Below are 24,241 nucleotides of genomic sequence, written 5' to 3'. Positions count from 1 at the left end.
CCCACTGTGGTGCGGTGGGTTAAGAATCTGATTGCAGCCCCTTGGGTCCCTGTGAAGATCAGCCTGGCCGGCGCAGTGATTTATGGGATCCAGCATTGCCACAGCTGTGGCATAGTTCATAGCTGTGGTTCAAATTCACTCCCTGGCCCAGGAACTTCCATATGCTGCAGGTGCAGCCATTATTAAAAAAAAAAAAAAAAAATTCTTTTTTTTTTTTTTTTTTTTGGTCTTTTTGCTATTTCTTGGGCCACTCCCGTGGCATATAGAGGTTCCCAGGCTAGGGGTCTAATCAGAGCTGTAGCCACTGGCCTATGCCACAGCCACAGCCACAGCAACGCGGGATCCGAGCCACGTTTGCAACCTACACCACAGCTCACAGCAACGCCGGATCCTTAACCCACTGAGCAAGACCAGGGATTGAACCTGCAACCTCATTGTTTCTAGTTGGATTCATTAACCACTGCGCCATGACGGGAACTCCAAAAAAAACCCAAAAAACAAACAAAAAAAACACAAATTCTTTGTGCTTCTTTGTACTTTTTGGTCACACTTCAGGCATGTGGAAGTTCCTGGGTCAGGGATAGAACCCACGCCATAGCAGTGACCCAAGCTGCTATAATGATGTGTGATCCTTAACCTACTGAGCCAGAAGAGAACCCCTCCTTGTGCTTCTTTATAAGCTATACTTCCCTCATCTCTGTCTCCTGGCAATCACTGATTTATTTTTTGCCCCTATAGATGAGATTACATTTTCCAGAATTTTATGTAAGTGGAACTGCTAATGTATTGCTGGTTAAAATGTTAGAATTTTCTTCTTTGCTTTGGCTGCTTCTGGTCAAATCATCCCCATACATGAGTTGTGCTGCGTTGAGGCAAGCCTCCATCTGAGGCCTGGCAGGCCCCCTGCAATCTGTGCTGCCCCTCACCCCCCAAAACCTGCTCTATATGCCATTTCCCTACCCCATTTTAGGTGGCCTTTTCCTGTTTCTGAAAACTGTGAAGGACCCAGGAGGGTTTATGTGATTGTTTTCCTGCAGCTCCCTGGTTGTGACCTTTAGTTTCTCTTCCTCTGAATGGATAATGAATGTTATAGGCCTGATCCTGATGGGCAGTTCTCCAGTTAGGATCCAACTATACAGCCTATGCTCCTTGGCAGTCAGTGAGGGCAAGTGGAGATTCAGATCCTGCCCCATCTAAACTTCCCAGTTCCAGGCTGGTAGATCCTGTGTGTGTATGTGCACGTATAAGAGTATGTATGTGAGGGGGATGCATAAGGTTCTTGCTATATAAAGTTGCAGACATATTTTCTATAAAGTTATAAATATGTTTTAGCATACCTATTTTTGAAAATCAAGTGCTCAGTTCTTCAAAAGTTTTTATTTTTACTGTGCAAAAAAGAATCAATACAAAATAGTACTTACTCCAAAATTTCATCATTTCTGACTTCTCAGTCTTTATATAACATGACCAGAGGTCCATTTAAAAAAAAGCCACGTTCCTCTGATCTAAATAATTTCAAGCTAATCCATATCTGAAATGTGTTTTATTTCATCTTTCATATCCTTAATCTCAGCTCGGACTGTTGTTAAGTTGGATATTTTCTCATTTAGGAAAGCAATTTCTTTCTCCCTTTGTAATAAGTCAGTAACCAATCTCCCAATGCGAAGTGTTAAGTCATTTACCAGTGGTTCTAATCGGGAAAAGTCCTTCTTTAGATTATGCACCTTTGGTTTTAGATCATTTGCAAAAGTCACTGTCTTTAGAACCTTAGCTCTGTCACTTTCTAAACTTAAAAACCTATCTGTGTGCTTGTTGAAATCATTCTGTAGCTCAGAAAGTATTCTCTTGACAGAGTTAATTCTTTGCGAATTTTCAGATGCTGTCTTTCGGAGCATTGCTGTTCGATCAATGCTACTTGAAAGAAGATCACCTATGTTTTTTACTGTATTTTTTTCTACTTTTTCTATTTTATTTTCTAGTTCTTGCACAGAATCTTTCAATGACGTTACATCAGTTACTAAACCTGAAATACGTCGTATATCTGTTTTTACAGTTGTAATCTTGAGGCCAACATCTTTTGCCATGGAAGTTGTACTTTGGTCTATTTTTGTAACATCTTGAGAAAGAGTTGTCAAATTGCTGTTCAATATATTCTGTTTTTCAGTGATCCTGTTGGACCAAGTTTTCACTTCATAAATTTCTTCCTGTAGACGCTTTAGATGAGTAAGTATTTGAAAAGACTTCAATTGTTCTATGATAGCTTCAGACTTCTGACACTGTAAGGAAATATAGTACCGGAATAATTAAATTGATTAAAAGCTTAAGATTTAAAATTCAACTTAAATTTTAGGTGTTATTTTTAACTATAATGCTAATTACAGCTCTACTTGAAAGCATCTGGTAAAAGATGTATTAATTGCATTGCTAATAAACAAGAAGGAAAACATTAAAGGAATTTTGTAAGATGTTATTGGAAATGGCATTTTCCAGTTACTTTTGTCTCATCAGTCCACTGTATTGTGATGAAATGAGCTACATGAGAGACAGTGATTTTTTTTTTTTTTAGTTGCTGGAGAAGGGAAGAAGCCTCCTCTAGATGAGTTTTGGTAAATTTGGTGGGTCAGACAAAACAACATGACTTCTGAAACAGAAGTTTGTTTGTAGGTATAACAAGTGCTAGAATGAAGGGACTCTGTGTATATGCTTTATTGTCCTATTACTTTTATGAATAATTTTCTGGGGTATTGAACTAGTTCAACGAGTAATTCTGAAGTTCCTATATGTTGACAGACATGTGAAGTGTGAGCGACATAAAGATGAGTACAGCTTGGTCGCGGCTTCAACTCAGCTCAGTAGTTTAATAGAGACCATAGACATGGTAAAACAAAGCAACAAGCAGACCAATAAAAAACTCTAGGAATAAAAATCTCTAGGAAGTTCCCTGTGGCACAACAGGATCAACGGCCTCTTGGGACCGCCGGGATCGACTGCTTCGATCCCCAGCCCAGCACAGAGGGTTAATGGTCTGTGAGGGCAGCCAAAAAAAAAAAAACAAAACAAAATGAAAACCCTCCAAGGTTCTAAAATTCCATGATTCCAAATACATTCCATCATTGTCAACTTTTGGATATTTTGATAGCATCTTCCTTCTCCATCATCCATTCATTGTATGCTGATGTCTCTAAATGGTTGTTTTGGTTTAAATTGGACAGATTAGCTGATGAACATTTTGAGACACAAGTGCATGGCAACAGTTCAAATTGTTATTTTGTTATTGTTGGTATGTATGTTTATTTTTTTAGCTTTTTAGGGCTGCATCCGAGGTATATGGAGGTTCCCAGGCTAGGGGGCCAATCGGAGCTGCCGGTGCTGGCCTACACCACAGCCACAGCAATGCCAGATCTGTGCTGCGTCTGCGACCTACACCACAGCTCATGGCAGCGCTGGATCCTTAACCCACTGAGCGAGGCCAAGGATTGAACACCCATTCTCATGGATACTAGTCAGGTTTGTTACTGCTGAGCCATGATGGGAACTCCTGTGTATGTGTTTATATGTTTATATAGCAGTTTGGGGAAAGTTCAGTTACTTTGTTCTGAATATTTGAAATCTTATTGCATTGTGCCATCGATTGATAAAATTAAGAAGGAAAGGGGAAAATTAAGGTGCTGATTATAGTGATAAGATGGATAAGTCTCGTAAACAATACAAAATTGAAAATTAAACATATTCAAGGTCCATCCATGTTGTCACAAATAGCAGGATATCCTCCCTTCTCATGACTGAATAGAGCTCTAAACGTCAAAGTATCACCTTGTGCATCTTAAATTTGAACATGTGAACATGTTATATGTCAAGATTATTTAATTAAAAAAAAAAACAGGAATTGTCAGTTTTGACTATTAAGATTTAGAAGATTAAGCCTGTGGACTGTGTGCTAAACTATGAAGAAAAAAAAGTTAAAGAATAACTGTAGGAATTGCTGTTGTGGCTAGGAAGGTAATGGCCCTGACTAGTATCCATAAGGATGCTGGTTTGATCCCTGGCCTCACTCAGTGGGTTAAGGATCTTGTGTTGCTGTGTAGGCTGGTAAACGCAGCTATGATTCAACCTCTGGCCTGGAAATTTCCATATGTTGCAGGCGTGGCCCTAAAAATAAGTAAATAAATACTAATAAATGCAAAATGCATTGCCAAAGCCTGTGTCTAAACACAGAGATATACTGTGATTACATTGAAAAAAGACATCCCATTTATAATGTGTAAGTCCATTGTTTGACTTTTGTGTATTTAACTTTCAGTTTGTTTTCTAGGAAAACACTGTTTTTTTTTTTTTTTCTTTTTAGGGCCACACCTGTGGCATATGGAAGTTCCCAGGCTAGGGACTGAATCAGAGTTGTGGCTGCCAGCCTAACCACAGCCACACTGGATCCTTAACACACTGAGTGGGGCCAGGGATCAAACTCGCATCCTCATGGATACTAGTGAGGTTCTTAACCCACTGAGCCACGATGGGAACTCCAGCACTGTTTTTAAAGTGGATATTGTCTATAGCTTTCTACTAATAATCAAAACCAGTTTGATTCAGCATTTACTGTGTTGGAGTTCCCATTGTGGCTCAGTGGAAATGAATTTGACTAGTATCTACGAGGCCGAGGTTTTGATCCCTGGCCTTGCTCAGTGAGTCAAGAATCTGGGGTTGATGTGGCTGTGGTTGCAGACCCTGCTTGGATCCTGAGTTGCTGTGGTGTAGGCTGGCAGCTGCAGCTCTGATTTGACCCCTGGCCTGGGAACTTCCATGTGCTTTGGATGTGGCCCTAAAAAGCAAAAAAAAAAAAAAAAAAAAAAAATTTTTTTTACTGTATTGATATGTACTAATGTGATTAAGAACAGTCTGCTTTCACAGAGTGTGTAGCTTAGTTTGGGAAGGAAAATGTCAAGAAACTGGTTACTGGAGTTCCCATCGTGGCACAGTGGTTAACGAATCCGACTAGGAACCATGAGGTTGCGGGTTCGGTCCCTGCCCTTGCTCAGTGGGTTAACGATCCGGCGTTGCCGTGAGCTGTGGTGTAGGTTGCAGACGCAGCTCGGATCCCGAGTTGCTGTGGCTCTGGCGTAGGCCGGTGGCTACAGCTCCGATTCGACCCCTAGCCTGGGAACCTCCATATGCCGCGGGAGCGGCCCAAGAAATAGCAACAACAACAACAACAAAAAAGACAAAAAAAAAAAAAAAAAAAAAAAAAAAAAAAAGAAACTGGTTACTTAAAATTCAGAAACAATAACGAATAAAAGGCAAATATGTAAGCTGAAAAACTTTTTTTTGGGCTGCACCAGTCGCATGTGGAAGTTCCTGGGCCAGCGACCAAACTCACCCCTCTGCAGCAACCCAAGCTGCTGCAGGTGGATTCTTAATCCACTGCACCACAGTGGGAACACCTGTAAAACATTTTTACAAAATACAATAATGTGGAGTTCCCGTCGTGGCGCAGCGGAAATGAATCCGACTAGGAACCATGAGGTTGCAGGTTCGATCCCTGGCCTAGCTCAGTGGGTTAAGGATCTGGCGTTGTTATGAGCTGTGGTGTAGGTTGAAAATGCGGCTTGGATTTGGTGTTGCTGTGGCTGTGGTGTAGGCCGGCAGTTATAGCTCCAATTGGACCTCTAGCCTGGGAAACTCCATATGCCACAGATGTGGCCCTAAAAAGCAAAAAACAAGCAAACAAACAAAATATGCAGTTGAAAGACATCACGTTTTTTTCTAAAATAATTTTATTTTTTTCAATTGTATGCTTTTTATGAATCTTTCCTAAATTGCATATTTGTCTCAGGTAAACTATTGTGATTATTTTGATAACATTAACCTAGTTTTATTTAATGCCAATAAATATTTAATATGCTTGGAGTATTATTTTTACAGGAGCTTAAGAAAAGAACAGTTACATAGCTTTAAAGAAATGACAAGATGAGGAGTTCCCGTGGTGGCGCAGTGGTTAACGAATCCGACTAGGAACCATGAGGTTGCGGTTCGATCCCTGCCCTTGCTCAGTGGGTTAACGATCCGGCGTTGCCGTGAGCTGTGGTGTAGGTCGCAGATGCGGCTCGGATCCTCCGTTGCTGTGGCTCTGGCATAGGCTGGCAGCTATAGCTCCGATTCGACCCTTAGCCTGGGAACCTCCATATGCCGCGAGAGCGGCCCACGAAATAACAAAAAGACCAAAAAAAAAAAAAAAAAAAAAAGGAATGACTAGATGAGATGAGGCAGTAAAACTGTTAATTCAAAGCAGCAATACACTCCTCTTGCTCCATTATGTATATTTAGTTCCAAATTATATTTTACGATTTTTATTTTATTTTTTACTTTTTAGGGCCGCACCCACGGCGTGTGGAAGTTCCCAGGTTAGGGGTCAAATCGGAGCTAGAGCTGCCAGCTGATGCCACAGCAACAGCAACGCCAGCTCCAAGCCTCATATGTGACCTACACAACGCCAGAGCCTTAATCCACTGAGCGAAGCCAGGGATTGAATCCTCAACCTCGTGGATAGTAGATGGATTCCTTTCTGCTGCGCCACAATGGGAACTCCCAGCATTTTGATTTGTATTAAATTAATAGTTCATAACTGAACTAAAACAGATGCTGGGTGAATCTGCAGAGCTTTTGCCAACTTTGTAAGTATGAGGTAAGTCTACAGAGAAATTTTTTTTTTTTAAATGTTTGGTGAATTCACATTGTTTTATAATATGTCATTTTATAATGACATCTTAATCTTTGATCAATATCATACAAAGATCTACAATTAGATTGAAATTAATGCCATTAACTTTATATCTTACAAGATTAGTTTTTAAAAATATTTTTTATTAAAGTATAGTTGATGGAGTTCCCGTCGTGGCTCAGTGGTTACCGAATCCGACTAGGAACCATGAGGTTTCGGGTTCAATCCCTGGCCTTGCTCAGTAGGTTAAGGATCTGGTGTTGCTGTGAGCTGTGATGTGCAGGTTGCAGACACGGCTCGGATCCCGCGTTGCTGTGGCTCTGGCGTAGGCTGGCGGCTACAGCTCCAATTCTACCCCTAGCCTGGGAACCTCCATATGCCGCAGGAAGCGGCCCAAGAAATGGCAAAAAGACAAAAAAAAAAAAAAAAAAAGTGTAGTTAATTTACAATGCTGTGGCAATTTCTTCTGTACAGCAAAGTGACCCAGTCATATATGTATACAAATTTTTTCTTATATTCTATCGTGGTCTATCCTGAGAAAGTGGATATAGTTCCCTGTGCTATACAGTAGGACCTCATTGCTTATCCATTTAAATGTAACAAATTTATTTTTCTATCAAGCTAGACAGGCTAAGACAGCAACATTTTTCATTATAAAATATAAAAATACACTTAGTCAATAGTTTCTAATCATTAGGCAAAAAAAATTTTTTTTTTCTTTTTAGGGCTGCGCCTGCAGCATTTGAAAGTTCCAGGGCTAGGGGTCAAGTTGGAGCTACGGCTCCCAGCCTACACCACAGCCACAGCAACACCAGATCCAAGCTGCATCTGTAGCCTATGCTGCAGCTTGCAGCAGCACTGGATCCTTAACCCACTGAGCGAGGCCGGGGATTGAAACTGCATCCTCATGGACACTGTGTCAGATTCTTAATCCACTGAGCTGTAATGGGAACCCCACCATTAGGCAAAATTTAAGGAAATATTACTACAAATATACTTTAAAATTTTACATTGAACAGTTAAGACATTTAAATGTTTGCTTTGTAAAAGTGACTTACATGTGCTAATTAAAAAAGGACACAGTACTCTATCAGAAATTGATGTACAATTTATTATTGACCACAAAGGTACAAAAATATGTTTTAGAATATGGTAATCTTCCTTAAAGGAAGGACTAACAATGCAATTTAATATTTGATAACACAGGGGTGTTTTTGAAATTTCAAGTATCTGTGTTAGATGAATTTAAGAAACAGAGGAAGACAATCAGGTACATCTAAATCTAATATCACTTTTTTTATAGAAAACCCCTGAATAAAAGAATATATACATGTGTACATATACACAACATTTTCTCATGAAATACTCATGGAAGGGCAGTTTTTGTTTCTCTTGTAACTGTCACTATGAGAGCACAAGGGCCACCTTTTTTCTATTTAGTTTCTGTAACCATTACTGTGGTATATACCATAGTTAATAATGTATCAAATCCGTGATAGGCCAAAAAAAAAGTGAAGAGTACAAGAGATCACCTCTGCCCTGGCAGGAAGGAGGCTGAAATAAAGTTCCAGCTAACTTAGTAATCTATTAGCATGAAAATAAAAGCAAAGAAATATGTTTGTCAGTGCACACAGACAAGAACTTAGACATTCAGAAGGATTTAATGCTAAGATTTCAGAAATTAATGATATGCCCCTTAATAATAGCACTCTTTCAGTCTCACCTTTATGACCCAGGGCTGTCTACCATAGGCCTGCCTAATTCCCAAAATGTACAAATTTACATAATAAAACCACCTGAGCACAACTATCTTTTGTAACTGACTGCTTTCAAGTTCTCTGTTTTTAATTTCACTGAAGCTGCATTATGTAACTGGGGCTATAGTTGGTTACAGCAAGAAAAACAAATAAGAACAGTACTTCCATATGCAGTTAAGTCAGTTTTCAAATATCAACCTTGGACCCTCTTGATGTATCAGCTTCCCAATAAAAGTCTTTTTTTTTGCCTTTTAGGGCTGCACTCGAGACATATGGAAGTTCCCAGGCTAGGGGTGGAATCCGAGATGTAACCACTGGTCTACACTGCAGCCATAGCAACGCCAGACCCAAGCCGCAACTGTGTTTTACACCATAGCTCATGGCAACACTGGATCCTTAACCCACTGAGCGAGGCCAGGGATCAAACCCGCATCCTCATGGATACTAGTCAGGTTTGTTTCTGCTGCACCACAACAGGAACTCCAACCAGTAAGTCTTATGTTCTCCCCCAAACCTGCATGTTTCTGATTATCATTTTTGCAAAAATCTGGCTAGACTTCCCCTTAATGTCCTCTTGATATGTCTGTCTTAATCCTTGTGACTCTATTATATAATTTTTGTAAAATAAAATAACTGGGTAAAACAAATTTGGTTGGGTAATTAGTTTGGGGACTCCTTAAAATAATGACATACTGTTAATGACCATGACTACCACATCATTTCTCATTGTGCGTCTTTCTCCTCTTTAAAATAGGCCACATTATTGGTGTACTTTTAAGTAGAATAATGTATCTAGACATCATGTACATAGCAAACTCGAGTCTGTAACACAGTTAGAACCAAAAAATAAAAAAATAAAAAAAATCCTAGGTATGCAAAGATATTCCCAAAGTCCATACTTAAAGGATACACACATAATTCACAGGGAAAAGCTTCAAAAAGAATGTGTTTACTTATGATGGAGCCTGATAATGTGAGAAAAAGGAAGGTATATGTGTGACAGGGTCACTTGCTGTACAGTAGAAAATTGACAGAACACTGTAAACCAGATTAAAAAAAAAAAAGACTGTGTTTACTCTTCTAAAAAATTTCTTACAAGCATCGATTATAGTTTAGAATCCTAACAAAAAGTAAAAAGTTTCCCAGCCTCCATGGTTTTCAAAAAGTGCATGTTACTTCATAGCAAAGCGCCCCAGGCTCTCCTTCATGTATGTTATCTTTTATTTTAGGTGAAATTTCTGTGAACTTGGATTCTTAGCCTGCAGTAAATTGCAAAGGAGATGAAGAACAGGCTGAGGCAAACACATCACTGGTCAGCCTGACATTAAGATCAGGTCAGTGAGTCACTTTTTCAGGTGGCAGGAAAGGTATAAGAAATAGACATAGATTTGAAAAATAGCAACTGGTGTCATTTAGTGAGGAGGTAAACACCCCTCAATAACCCCTAGAGATACTCATATCTTTCAGTTCAATGTAATAGGTGAAATTCATGACATCTATTATATTAGAAAACATGAAAAATACTAAGTTACTGCCTTAAAAGGTAAAGAAATACATCTTTTAGAAATATTTCTATTTAAAATGGTTAAGATGAAAAGTTTTATTGCTTAAAAAAACTTCTACTCTCTGGATAATCCTTTTGAGTGGACATCTCACTTATTTTCCAATAATGTAGGATAAAGTGAGGCATATCACAATAGCACAAAAGCAGGGAACTAATCAGTCCCTGTATAATAATGTGGTTCATCAGAATAAATGTAGTGCATTTAAAAATCACTATCCATTCCTTTATTTTCTAGATTATACTCTGCTGGAGTTCCCTTTTCTCTTGTACTTGAATGTACTATAAAATCATGAACTTTTTCTTTTAGAACATCCAGTTCATTCTGCATCTTTAATATGCTATTATCATACTGAATTCCTTCAAGGATTTTCTGCATCTCCATTATTTCAGACACTGCTTTCAGCATATCATCTTCCATATTAAACATCTGAAGGGTCAAATCTTCCATTTTCTTTTCTGTCCCTATCAGATCCTGAGAGACCCTGAGAACAGAGCGAATAGCACTTTCAATTGTGGGCAAATGCGTCTTGCATTCTTCGACTTTGGGTGCGTAACTGGAAAGTTTATTGGTCAGGTCTTCATCTCTGGCAAAGAGAGCATGCTGTTCCTCTTCTAACTTTTCAACTGCCTTTGTGTCGGAGCCAAGCTGCTCCTCTACTCGCAGAAGATCCTCTTCTTCTTGTCTTTTTACTGTTCTGATATTTCTTAGCGTGCTGTCCTCCAAATCTTTTAGCCTTTCAGTGAGCAATTTTATTTCTTGTTCAGCTGAGTTTATTTGGACAGTGACTTGAGAGTGTATATGTTTTGATTCTGATTTGAAAATATCTGTATTAACATTCATTTCTTCTAGGCTTTTCTTCCAGAAGTCTGTAACATTCTGGAATTTCTCACTAAGGCTTTGCATCTTTTGAGCAAGCATCTCTTCACTATTTTGAATGTCATGAACGATACTTTGGAGGCTGGATACTTCCTGCTCAAACTGGGTCACCAAAGACATAGATGATGTAGCTTCCTGCAGGATACTTTCAGTAGACTCAAGCTGCATTTATAACACAAAACAATTCCCAAGGCTACTTAATAACTTTTATATTTAACAGTTACTTGCCAAGTTCACATTCTGAAGATGTCTAAAATATCCAAATAAGATCCATATTGACAAAAACAATTATTTATTTAATAAATTTTAGAACCATATTTTATTTTTTTTAGGGCCACACCCACAGCATATGGAGATGCCCAGGCTAGGGGGTCTAATAGGAGCTGCAGTTGCCGGCCTATGCCACAGCCACAGTAACACCAGATCAGAGCTGCATCTGTGACCTACACCACAGCCCATGGCAACGCTGGATCCTTAATCCACTGAGCGAGGCCAGGATGGTTACTAGTTGGGTTCAATACTGCTGAGCCACGACTGGAACTTCTCCTCAAATTTTTTCTATCATTATGTTTCCTCTGATTAGAGGGCCCCTGATAATACAACTGGACTCCAACTTGAGCCCTAGGTCAAAATACCAACTCTTGCAGTGCCTTCCAGAGGCCCCTGAGCTCACCCTCCATGGAATCCATTGGCAAGCGTGAGGGATGCATCATTTTCATCCATTGTTTTTGTCTTCTGGGCAGTTATATGTTCATCAGGAACTCTGACCCTTTATTTCATTTCTATTTTTGTAACGTCCTTACTCACCCTGGTGCCAAGCACAAGTCCTTGTCTACCTTATGACATAAGGCTTAGTGGATGAATAAATGAACAAACCATGTTTCCCAATGGTAGTTCTGTCTCTGGTAGCCAGTCAAGGCCCACATGATGCTTTATTGTTTGCAGCTGACCTTCTACTAAGCCCTGTGGTAGTTAAAACTTTTTTGTCTGTCACATATCTAAGAATCATAGTAATGATGCATTTGCATTTGCAGCTTGAAGAAACACAACATAGACATAGATTTTAATTTTTATTTGGCTACCAAAACCAATATTTATTTTAGGTTAGTCATTCTTTTTTTTTTTTTTTTTTTTTTTTAAGGGTTGCACTCCCAGCATATGGAGGTTCCCAGGCTAGGGGTCCAATCAGAGCTGTAGCTGCACAGCCACCGTAATGCTGGATCCAATCCACGTATGCAAACTACACCACAGCTCAAGGCAACGCTGGATCCTTAACCCATTGAGGGAGGCCAGGGATCAAACCCACAACCTCATGGTTCCTAGTTGGATTCCTTTTCACTGTGCACGACAGGAACTCCCAGGCTAGTCATATATATATATTTTTGTTATATATATATATATATTTACTAAGTGCAAAGTAAAGGAAAAAAAACTTGAATCTTTGCCTGAGTACTAATTGTATACTTAAAAATCAGCCACATTTTCAGTGCTCTAGACACTTGATATTTAAATAGAAAATTGAGGTCACATCAATATGATCATATTAGTCTTTTTAAACAATAACATGTTATATATTAAAACAAATTCTTGTCCTTTTAAAATGTAATCTAAGACTAAATTGGACTGAAGAGAGAATGTGAAGACCAGCCAGAGTTAAAGTAGTAATGGCCTAAAAGGCAGGAAAAAAGAATATGTAAACTGGGATTGAAGGATGGTGGTGGGAAAGAAAAATGGCAAAATATACCCAAACAAGCCAATTAATAATTACCTTTTCTGAAATTAAACTGATTCTACTTTGAAGCCCTCGGAATTCATTGGTTTCCATTTTCAGTAACTGGTATTGGTTTTCCACCTCTGCAAACTTTTCTGACTGCCGAAATACAAACCTAGAAAAGGGAAAACAAAAATCACTACTTTCTAACTCATATCCATTTTAGTATGAATTTTAAAGCAGTATTTTAAGCCCACTTCTGGTAAGGACAACAAAATTCTGGTATAGGTATTGGCAGCTTTTATTAGTTTATTTCAACAAACTTTGAGAGGGCTCACTATGGAGTCAGGTACTGGTTTAACGCTATTAGTCATGCAAAGAAGACTGAAACTTGCCCCTGCTGAAGTTCATAGCTCAGTGGGTGAGATGGGGTACAATCTGTAATAGAAGCATGCACAAAAAACATTTTGAAGAAAGAAATAATGAATTATTTGGAACAAGATGGGATTTCTACTATTTTTTTTTCAAGGCCATATCTAGAAAACAAGTGTTTTTACACTGAGATGTAGTAAAAGCAAGAGTTATTTATATTTTAAAAATCATTTTTAAATTAAAATGTAGAAGTGAAAAAAGCAGTGGAGTAGAAGGAAAAGAGGTTGGATGATTAGAAGTTGCAAAATAATTGAAGAGTTAAAACTGAAAACAATCGTTTGTTCAAGTGACAATAGAACACATATTCACAGTTCAAGGGGTATGACATGTATGATTTATTATACTCAAAAACACGAGCCATGTAGGTGTACCTTAGATGCCATTCTAAAATTGGGTTGTATTCTTCTGGTAAATAGTAAAAGGTAGAAGCATAAAAATTATCCCAATCTTTTTTTTCTTTTTAGGGCTGTATCTGCAGCATATGGAGGTTCCCAGGCTCAGGGTCCAATAGAAGCCATAGCTGCTGGTCTACGCCACAGTCACAGCAATGCCAGATCTGAGCTGCTCTGTGACCTACACCACAGCTCATGACAACACTAGATCCTTAACCCATTGAGCAAGGCCAGGGATGGAACCGCAACCTCATGGATGCTAGTCAGATTCGTTACCCACTGAGCCATGATGGGAAATACAAGTTATCCCAGTCTTAAAAACAATAAATGGACTTTTGTCTATGTAGGACTTAAATGAGCAAACACAGAAAAAATGCTTTGGATCTAGTACCATTTTGATTAATCTATTTCGACTCAATTCTTTGGGTTCAGAAAAAGCAGCAGCTGAAATTCTTTGTGAGTCATCACAAAGAATTATTGAGTCATCAAAAAGCAGTGGAGCAAAAACCATATGAAGCAAGTACCTAGATCAGAGCACACAGAGCAGTGGTTCAAAAACTTCACTGCATATTGAAATCACCTGACAGCTTTACAACAGCGTGACACCTGGGTCTCACCACAGACATTCTGATTTAATTGGTTTGAGATGTGATTTAGATGTTGTAAATTAAAAAAATCTCCCAGCCAACCTGAGAACCACGAGTTAAACTGACACTGTTTTCTAAAAATGACTTCTAGTTGTTCTCCTGTGGCTCAGCGGGCTGAAGATCTGGCATTGTCATTGCAGCAGTTCTAGTTGCTGCTGTGGCCGGAGTTTGATCCCTGGCTGGGGAACTTCCTCGTGTGGAGGGTGTGGCCAAAAAAGAAAAAAAGAAAAAATAGACTTTCATTGAAAGACAAACATTTAAAGATCCTAAAACTCAATGGAGAGGTGAAAGGCTCCTGACTTCTGTGAATTTTGGGAAAGGTAGTGATGTTTAAAACATAAATATCATCATTAACTTCTTATAAAACTGTTCAAAAATATGGATTTTTTGTGCATTTTAAACAAATGTTTACAATGCTGGATGAAATAAATTTCTTTTGATGATAGCTAATATTTATCCTTTAAGAGAACAGTGAATTAGGTAAACCCCAGTTACATAATTAGTACAGATTGACTTCTCCTGTGGGTTAATACAAACTTCTGGTTATTAGAAAACATTACTATCCCAATTTCATAGAAGGATGTGTAGACTTAATTTTTTTATATATATAGAAAGAGAGGTTTAAGAAATTGAATCATGCTATGAAGGCTGGCAAACCCGAAATTTTCAGGGTGGACAGGCAGGCTGGACACCAGGATAGAGCCAATGCTATAGTGAAAATCAACAGGCAGTCAAGCTAAAGACATAGGGAAGAACCAGTGCTGCAGTTCAAGTCCAAAGGCCAACTGCTGGCAGAATTCCATCTTGCTTGGGAGAGGCCGTCTTTATGATAATGGTTTTCTAGCATAACCATTATCTGTCCTGGGACCTTCAGCTGATTGCATGAGACCTGGTGTCTGGACTTACTGAGGTTCAGGCTCTTCATGCCTTCACGCAGAAGGAATTCAGCAAGAGACAAACTGATAAGCAAGAAATAGATTTAATAAGATAGGATGCTTGTGAGAGATGCAACTGGGCAGGCACAGAGGCTCTGCCAATTTTTTTTTTTTTTTGAGAATTATATTTTATTTGGGGCATTATTGAGACCTTAAGCCCGGGAGATAGCTCCGAGGGACTGTCTGAAGAGGTAAGGGAGGAGCCAGGATATACAAGGGTTTTGGTAAATAAAAAGGTAGTTGAACATCAAAATATTCCTGCTAATTAGAGGAGAATCAGACATCTCAGGTTAATAGATTTAGTGCATTTCTATGCATGGGAAGACACAAGAGTCTCAGGCTTAATGAAATTATTCCTTTGATATGTGCCTTAATTACCCAGCGCCAGTATCCTGTTGTTCTCCATCCTAAATCCCCTGACGGTACATCATTGTGGGCAGATTTAATTTTTTTTTGATTGGCTCTTTCATTCTCGGCTTTTAAGAGACTAGCAGAAAGAAATGAAGGAGAGAGATTACTCTAAAGAAGTAAGTCTAATTTCAGGAACCAGTTTGATCATCCATCACTCCAAAGTTTTGTCATGGATTTATTCTATAGATCAGTGTGTTCATTTATAATAAACTCGTGATTATAAAGAGACTTTTTGTGAAGGTTGAGCCACTAAAATTCACTATAGGACTTTACTAAATATTTTTAATTGTGTTTATCTCTGCACTTCTCTTCAAAATCCAAATAAGAAAAGCTTGAAGAAAAATGTATCATGTTAGTGGAAATATCATTGCTAATGATAATCTGTAGGTTTTGTTCATGGTTAGCTTTTCACCAAAATAAAAAAAAAAAAAGATTCACCATTCCTACACATGAATAGTGCATATAAGAGAAAATAAGTATAAATTTAGTGCTGGTAATGAAAATAATAAACAGTGGTATGTATGGTGCTGAGTTAAAATGCATTTGCTTTATTTTCACTTAGACACGCCAGACACAATTCTAAGAGCTTTATTAACTCATTTAAAATTAAGGAAGAGAATGGAGTTCCCGTCGTGGCGCAGTGGTTAACGAATCCAACTAGGAACCATGAGGTTTCGGGTTCGATCCCTGCCCTTGCTCAGTGGGTTAACGATCCGGCGTTGCCGTGAGCTGTGGTGTAGGTTGCAGACGTGGCTCGGATCCCGAGTTGCTGTGGCTCTGGCATAGGCTGGCAGCTACAGCTCCGATTAGATCCCTAGCCTGGGAAACTCCATATGCCGTGGGAGCGGCCCAAGAAATAGCAAAAAGACAAATAAATAAATAAATAAATAAATAAAAAAAATAAAATTAAGGAAGAGAATGATTTTCTTTTTTTCTGTCTTTTTAGGGCTGCACCTGTGGCATATGGAAGTTTCCAGGCTAGGGCTTGAATCGGATCTGCAGATGCCAGCCTACACTACAGACACAGCTACACCAGATCAGAGCTGCACAACCTGCGGCAACACTGGATTCTTAACCCACTGAGCAAGGCCAGAGATTGAACCCACATTCTCATGGATAATGGTCAGGTCCTTAACCCACAGAGCCACAACAGGAACTCCAAGGATGATTTTCTAGAAGCTAAAAATGAGAAGATTGTTTCAATTCTGAAACATTTTTTTTTTTTTTCTTGGCCATGCTCAAAGCATGCAGAAGGTCCCAAGCCAGGGACTGAACCTGAGCCACAGCAGTGACAGTGTGGATCCTTAACCACTCGGCCACCAGGGAACTCCCAGAAAATACTAATTTTTGAAACTGGGATCCAGATTAGTGCCCGAGCTGCTTTGCTTCCTTTTTATGAGCCAATAGCATTTTCTAACAGCAGTTCAAGGTCTCCTTACTCCCCACCTTCCCTCGTTTAGATGAGACAACAATCAGGGCTATAGTTTCTAGAAGAAGAAAAGGATTATAAGCAATTCCAGATTAGAGATTTCTACTTCTAGGGTCTTGGCCTCTTTTTGGATTAATATCAAAGGCAGGTAGCATATCATACTGGTTGAGCGTATGGGCAACTTTGGCTCTAACATTTACCAGCTGTACAATCACCTTTGGCAAGTTATCTTTTTGGTAGTTTCCTCGTCTGCAAAGTTGGGATACTACTATTGAGTCCATAAGGTGTTTTAGATTAAATAGGTTCATATTTATAAAGCTCTTACAGTGCCTAGAACGTAAAACATCAACTATTCTCTTAAGTACTTTGCACTTTTTCTTTTTTTTCTCTGTCTCTTTAGAGCCACACCTGCACCATATGGACCCCAGGCTAGGGGTCTAATCGGAGCTGCAGCTGCCAGCCTATGCCACAGCCACAGCAGTGCCAGATCCAAGCTGTGCCTGCAACCTACATCACAGCTCACAGCAATGTTGGATCTTTAATGCACTGAGTGGGGCCAGGGATCGAATGTGCATCTTCATGGACACTAGTCAGGTTTGTAAGCCGCTGAGCCACGGTGGGAACTCCTGCACTTTTGTAAACTGCTTTCTGCAGTTGATTTTCCTATCCCTCTGACAAACCTAGACTTGTGGATCAGGACTCCCTTCTACTTGCACTTGCTAGAAGCCCCAGGCCTGTCCCACTTTGAATCAGTGTTGGGTTTTCGGCAAAGGATAGAAGGAATGGACGAGACCCACAAACAGGAAGAGAAGCACTCTCTCAACCTGTTCTGGGCCTCTTTTCACTACCAGAGGTAAAGATCTTGAAGGTATGGAGGTAGAAGAAAGGGACCAACCCAGATTAATCTGACTACCTTAATGCAGGCCTTACAAACTGACTGTTCATAATCCATTGCAATTTACAGAGACCTCATACAGATTCAGGGCCCTGTAGCAATAAATTGTGTACTTCCTTGGAGTACTGCCTCTGCGTAGGTCCTCTAGGAATCTTCCACGGCAGAAAACTGATTGAGGACTTATATATATATATAGGCTCTGTTTCAGCTTCACAATGAGAAAGAGGCAAACCAAAGGAAGCTATTATTATGAACTTTCTGCAAGAAAGGGAGCTCCAGGGCCACTGCTAGGGTCAGAGCCCATTTAGCCATATTTCTCATACTGCAACTTCATTTTCAGCATACTACTGAAAGTTCAGTAATCTACTGATCATATTCCATTTTGCATTTTAAAGGATAACTCTTAGATAACTCCACTAACAACAAAAAATGTTGAAAAAATGGGCTTAGCTAAGATTTTGCTGGATAAATGACTTATAGAAAGCTGTGTTAGATGATAGAGGGAAAAAAAAAACCCTGAGGCGTTCCTGCTGTGGTGCAGTGGCTCAGGTCACTGTGGAGGCTCGGGTTCGATACCTGACCCAGCAGTGGGTTAAAGGCTGCAGCTGTGGCTCAGATTCAATCCTTTGCCCTGGGAACTTTCATATGCTGTGGGTGTGGCCATAAAAAACCACAACACTCACCTCCAACTCCCTACCCCCTGCCAAACCCTGAATTACCTGATGGTTAAAGAGTTTTGACTTTTGATACATAATTATCTCATATGAATATGCATCTTTGGATAGTTAGTAAGAATTAACACATTCAGTAACTAAAACCAGTTTTATTAGGTTCCAGAAAGAAGCAACATACATATTTTAGCTTGCTGAGTTCTAGTACTGAATAGCTTTCCCAGCACAAAAAGGGTTTTTGATTTTTTATGCATTTTAAGACATAAAAGCAGTTTATTTAAAACAGTACACTTTGTACATTTATTCTTTTAAGATCAAAATATTCCATAAACAAAATACTCTATTAGTAAAATAACAATTTATCTTTTTTTGAAGAGAACATTTAATAATCATCATTTCACTTATTTTGTCTTTTTAGGGCCAAACCCGTGGCATATAGAATTCCCAGGTTAGGGGTTGAATCCCAGCTGTACCTGCTGGTCTACACCACAGCCACAGCAATGTGCCATCCGAGTCACATCTGCAGCCTACACCACAGCTCACAGCAATGAAGGATCCTTAACCCACTGAGCAAGGCCAGTGATGGAACCCTCATGGATACTAGTTGGGTTTGTTACTGCTGAGCAGACCAGGACTCCCAACATTTCACTTTATTGTAACAAATCTTTATTGACTTTTACTCAGGATGAATCATCAGTAAAGTATACGTCAAAATTTACTAGCATCAAAACTGTTCTAGATGAGGAGTTCCCATTGTGGTGCATTGGAAACCAATCCGACTGGGAACTATGAAGTTGTGGGTTTGATCCCTGGTCTCTCTCAGTGGGTTAAGGATCTGGTGTTGCTGTGAGCTGTGGTGTAGTTTGCAGATGTGGCTCAGATCCAGTGTTGCTGTGGCTGTGGTATAAGCCGGCAGCTGCAGCTCCAATATAACCCCTAGCCTGGGAACCTCCATATGCCACGGGTGCAGCCCTAAAAAGCAAAAAAAAGTTCTAGATGAGAGAACATCTGGGGTCTTTTCTAGAATCCAATTACTCTTGAAGATGAATATCTTCTAAATACTTCAAAAATTGGTGAAAAATGGAGGGAAACCCTTTTCTTGTTATTAAAATGAAATAGGTTGGAGTTCCTGTCATGGCTCAGTAGTTAACGAATCCGACTAGGAACCATGAAGTTGCGGGTTCAATCCCTGGCCTTGCTCAGTGGGTTAAGGATCCGGCATTGCCGTGAGCTGTGGTGTAGGTTACAGACTCGGCTTGGATCCTGCGTTGCTGTGGTTCTGGTGTAGGCCGGCGGCTACAGCTCCGATTCGACCCCTAGCCTGGGAACCTCCATATGCCGCGGGAGCGGCCCAAGAAATGGCAAAAACAAAACAAAAAAATAGTTTAGTCAATGAATGCCATTAAGGAAAATAAAATTAATAAGTTAGCCTTAAGGTTATTTTTTTTTCTTTTTCTTCTTCTTCTTCTTTTTTTTTTTTTTTTGGCAGAGCCGGTGGGCATGCAGAAGTTCCCAGGCCAGGGATGGAACACACCACAGCAGTGAGAATGCTGGATCCTTAACCCGCTGTGGCACGAGGGGAACTCCTAGGGTTATTTCTTAATAGTCATTTTTCCTATGACATCAATATATCGCTATTTGCTTGTTTTAAAAACTATAAATATTTAGTTTTAGGTAAACACAAGCGATATACTTTTTGTAGCTTTCCAATACTTAAAATTCAATCTGTAATTTAGGAATAGACTTTGAATGCATGCACATTGATCAAATATGAGCAATTCTCCAAATTTTGATATTATCATGAACATTTGTTGCTTTAAGATCATAATGAAGTTTTTTAAGGTTGCAAAAGTTGCCGTTAGGGATTTATGGAATGGGGCAAATTTGCCCCAAAGAAGCTTCCGTCCAATAGCAGACGCTTAAAGTTTGGCAGAATCTTCCTTTCTTAATGGTTGACTCGTTCCCAAATCTTAGCCTCCAGTTGGGCAATCGGGACACGCAAGTGATAAAAAGGAAAAACGAGTTACAAGAAACAAGCGAAAGGGAGAATAAATTTGAGCCACCCTTTCCTGGGATGAGAAATAGAAGCGGAAAGTCAGGGGGTTAGAGCTTAGCGGGATGCAGCCGGGTGGGACCGAGGCAGAGGCGAGACCCGGAGAAGACAGGGCGACGAAGGGAGGCCGGACACGGCTGGGCGGCCTCAGCCCACTTACCAGGCCAGGCCCAGGCACGTCCCCAGCGACAGCAGGCTAACGCCGGTCCGGGGGTCCGCCCAGCCCCCGCCTCCACTGCCCCGAGCATCGGGGCTCTTCCCGGCCTCGCTCCTCTTCCCAGGCTCCGCGGAGGCTCCCCTGGGCCCCGACTTCTTCCGGCTCTTCACCTCGGACATGTCTGGAGGTCTTGAGGACAGCAGACCGGGGGCTGCCTCTTACGCCTGGGGTAGCGGGACGTGGCGGCCTCAGCCTCGGTTGGAAGGCTCTGCAGTGACCGCGCCCCCTTTCAGACTTGGCACCGCCCAGAAGCCAGCCCCCTCCCTCGCCCGGTCATCCCCGCGGTTCCACTGCGACTCCTATCCACCTGCCTTTCTAGTTCCTCCAGGTGAGGCAGGCGGCGACCCTACTCCCCCAGTTCTTCTGCCTTAGGGCTGCAACCCCGGCGGACACCTTAGCTCCTGGGTGCGTGCGGGCCTCCGGGACGCGAGGTGGGGTGGTGGGCAGCGCGCGCCACGTCGAGCGCGCCGCCTCGGGCCTCCCTTCTTTGGAGCGCGGCGCGCCCCTGTGGCGGAGCCCTGCCCCCGCTGTGGGGTGGGGCGGAGGCGCTTTCTTGTGCGCGCGCGGGCTCTAGGCGGAGCCGGAGCGCGCGGCGGCGGCGGCGGCGGCGGCGGCGGCGGCGGCGGCGGCGGCGGCGGCGGCGGCGGCGGCGGCGGCGGCGGCGGCGGCGGCGGCGGCGGCGGCGGCGGCGGCGGCGGCGGCGGCGGCGGCGGCTGCGGCTGCTGCCGGGAGAGGTTCTGGGCGTGTCTATTTGCATTCGCGGGCGGTCCTGTCCCAGCTGGGCTGGCCGGCGGGTTGCGGCTGCTCAGCGGTCCGGACGCGGAGGGGAGGAAGTGTCTAATGGACGAGGTTTCTTTATTTCTGGGCAGAAGGGGTGAGGGCGCCGGAGGTGAGGATTCTGGGCCGTCCGCGACCCGCGAGGACTTGAAGTAGCCGCGGCGGCGTCCGGAGCGGCACCCGCTCCCGCCCGGCGAGCCCCTGCCGCGGGAGGAAAGGAGCGGCAGCCTGCGTGGCCCTCCTTCCTTTGTGTCTGGGTTGAAACCCTCCCCTCGGCGCCCCGGGACTGCGTGGGCTGTTTGCTGGGGTGACGCCTCGGGCTCCGCCAGTCGGCGGTCCCCGGGGGTCTTCAGGTGCCCCCAGCTGCGGAGGCCCAGGTGAGGCCCCCGTGAGGCCAGACCTGCCCCAGGGCTGTGCCCCGAGCCCTTAATTGCCTTTCGGAAGCGCAGTTGCCTCCCCTCACCCCCAGCTTGATTTCCCAGCCTATCCCTGCAGGGCTGCTTTGCCCGGTGAAGACCCTGTTACGAAGGTTTGGGTAAGTTTGCGCCTCGCTTTTCTCCCCAGCCCTGGTTCGTTGGAGGTTCGAAGTTAATTTTAGGGACTCAGAATTCTGGGTCAAGGAATAATTATTAATCGTTCTGATATGGTACCAGGAAGAGAAATTATCTAAAGAGGAAGTGGTGAGCGTTTACGGTTTTCCTGGATGATGCTGTCCTTTATATTTACCAACTATAGAATCCTAACTTTACATGTTGATATGGTTGCAAAAGATGGGACACTGAGAATTTGTTCAGAATACTTCAGTGTGTGCAGAGTTGAAAAAAAAGTACACAACTTAACGTCTTTAGTTTTAATAGGGCGAGGTGAAGATGGAAATTAGTTACAGATGGTCAGAGAGTGCTGTTGGGTTAGCTATTGGACCTAAGCTAAAACGTTCGTTTTTGCTTTGTAACGCGTTTTATTACTGAAAAATTAAGGGACGTTTTATGTTTGAGATCATAAAAACATTAACATTTGAAAGTTACCCAGCCTGGATTCTAACTGTAACTTTTTCTTTTATCAGTTTCATGCCAGTACTGAGCGTTTTGTGAAACTTGACAAGCATGGGCAAATGCTTTACTACCCTATGTTTGCAAGTGACACATTTGATGCCACTTTTTGTAGTCATTATTGCAGCTTAATCATAATTGCTGCTCTTCTGTGTGCTCAAAATTACTTGTGCATATCTCATTGTGCATTATCTCTTTGCACATTGTAGTTATCTCTTTTTCTCTCCTACCAGACTGTGAATTCCTTCAGGAGTGTGATTTAATCTTCTCTGTAGCCTCAGGGCCTGACACATAAGAGGGGTTCAAATGTTTATTGAGTGAATACATTAATAAGCACATTTAGATGCTCGCTGTAATACAATGGATAGATTCTGCTAAGGTTTTAAAAACTTGTAAATATTCTGATGGGTTTTATACCCATCAAAAAATTTGCATCTTTTTTTTTTTTTTTTGTCTTTTCTAGGGCTACACCCGTGGCATATGGAGGTTTGCAAACTAGGAGTCTAATCAGAGCTGTTGCCATCGGCCTATGCCGTAGCCACAGCAACTTGGGGTCTGAGCTGCGTCTGTGACCTACACCACAGCTCACGGCAATGCCGGATCCTTAACCCACTGAGCAAGGCCAGGGATCAAACCCGCAACCTCATGGTTCTTGTTGGGATTCGTTTCCGCTGCGCCATGCCGGGAACTCCACCTGCATCATATCTGAAATAAAGTTGGTAGGAACTTATACTGTGAAGAATATTGTTCGTGTCTTCCTAACCTGAAAAATGACATCAGAGGGTATTTTCTGTTGCTTTGTCATATTTAGCAGCTCAGCCGAAACATTAGTGGAGTGAGCACTTGAAAAATGTGTTTACCAGTGAAGACCTAGAGCTGACACCGGTCTTGAGCATAACTTATACTCAATATTAAGAAGGCTCTAGTTTCATGATAGGGAAAGAAATTGAGAAGTTTATAAGTATTACAACTTAAGTATGAACATTGTTTATAAAATCTTTGTTTATAAAATTTTAAAGGATTTTTTAAAATTATACAAATGATAATGTGTGTTGAAAACTATTAAGAGAGTATAGAAAAGAACACAAAAGAAAGGAGGGTAATCCCCCTAAATCTTGTTACTTGGAAGTAACCCAAACATTTAGTTGAATAAACTTCTAAATACCTCCCTATGCATTTATATGAGACCAGCACATTTTTTTTGTGCTATATTTGGGATCATATATCAAAATTTTTCAATCAGGTATGTGTCATGATCATCTTTCCATGACAGTACATGGAGATGAGTCTTATTTTTTATTTTTTTTTTGGTCTTTTTAGGGCTACACCCTGAGTATTTGGAGGTTCCCAGGCTAGGGGTTGAATTGCAGCTGCAGCTGCCGGCCTATGCCACAGCTGCAGCCACGCCAGATCCAAGTTTCATCTGTGACCTGTAAACACAGCTCATAGCAATGCCAGATCCTTAACCCACTGAGCGAGGCCAGAGATAGATTCTGCATCCTCACGGATAGTAGTCAGATTCGTTTCTGCTGAGCCATGTCGGAAACTCCAAGTCTTATCATTTTAAATGGCAGTGTAATAGTCCATCTTATATACATACTCTGATTTTTTAAATCCATGCTCAGAATGATGGGAAATTTTTTTTTGTGCATTTTTGGAGCCACACCTGCAACATATGGACGTTCCTGGGCTAGGGGTTGAATCAGAGCTGC

At 41.4% G+C, this 24,241-nt stretch overlaps 2 protein-coding genes across 17 annotated transcripts in view; one reads left to right on the top strand and one right to left on the bottom strand.

Annotated features, from left to right (window-relative positions):
* Positions 1 to 1,358: 1,358 nt before the first annotated feature.
* On the bottom strand, positions 1,359 to 21,192 carry IKBIP (IKBKB interacting protein). 6 transcript variants are annotated; one of them, XM_085024547.1, is made up of 4 exons: positions 21,015 to 21,192; positions 20,647 to 20,867; positions 12,679 to 12,796; positions 1,359 to 2,276 (listed from the first exon to the last, which is right to left on the bottom strand). In XM_085024547.1, the coding sequence occupies exons 2-4, from the start codon at positions 20,820 to 20,822 to the stop codon at positions 1,521 to 1,523; spliced, it is 1,050 nt and encodes a 349-aa protein (XP_084880673.1). In that variant the 5' UTR covers positions 20,823 to 20,867; positions 21,015 to 21,192; the 3' UTR covers positions 1,359 to 1,520.
* Positions 20,979 to 24,241, top strand: part of APAF1 (apoptotic peptidase activating factor 1) — a 92,237-nt gene continuing 88,974 nt past the window's right edge. For 4 of the 11 annotated variants that reach the window (XR_014804265.1, XR_014804267.1, XR_014804266.1 and 1 more), the window contains exon 1: positions 21,287 to 22,015. The gene's annotated coding sequence lies outside the window, so the exon portion shown is untranslated. Of the gene's footprint in view, positions 21,032 to 21,286; positions 22,016 to 24,241 lie in introns of those variants that run through there. The other 7 variants (XM_084957481.1, XM_021093024.2, XR_014804269.1 and 4 more) reach the window with 5 other exon arrangements.

This window comes from Sus scrofa, chromosome 5 (assembly GCF_054392235.1).
Source record: "Sus scrofa isolate SSC_HxYL_T2T_F1_AM1 chromosome 5, Sscrofa_HxYL_maternal_Yorkshire_Landrace_v2.0, whole genome shotgun sequence".
Taxonomy (NCBI): Eukaryota; Metazoa; Chordata; class Mammalia; order Artiodactyla; family Suidae; genus Sus; species Sus scrofa.
Note: the sequence above shows the minus strand (reverse complement) of the source record. Positions and strands in the feature narration are given on the sequence as shown.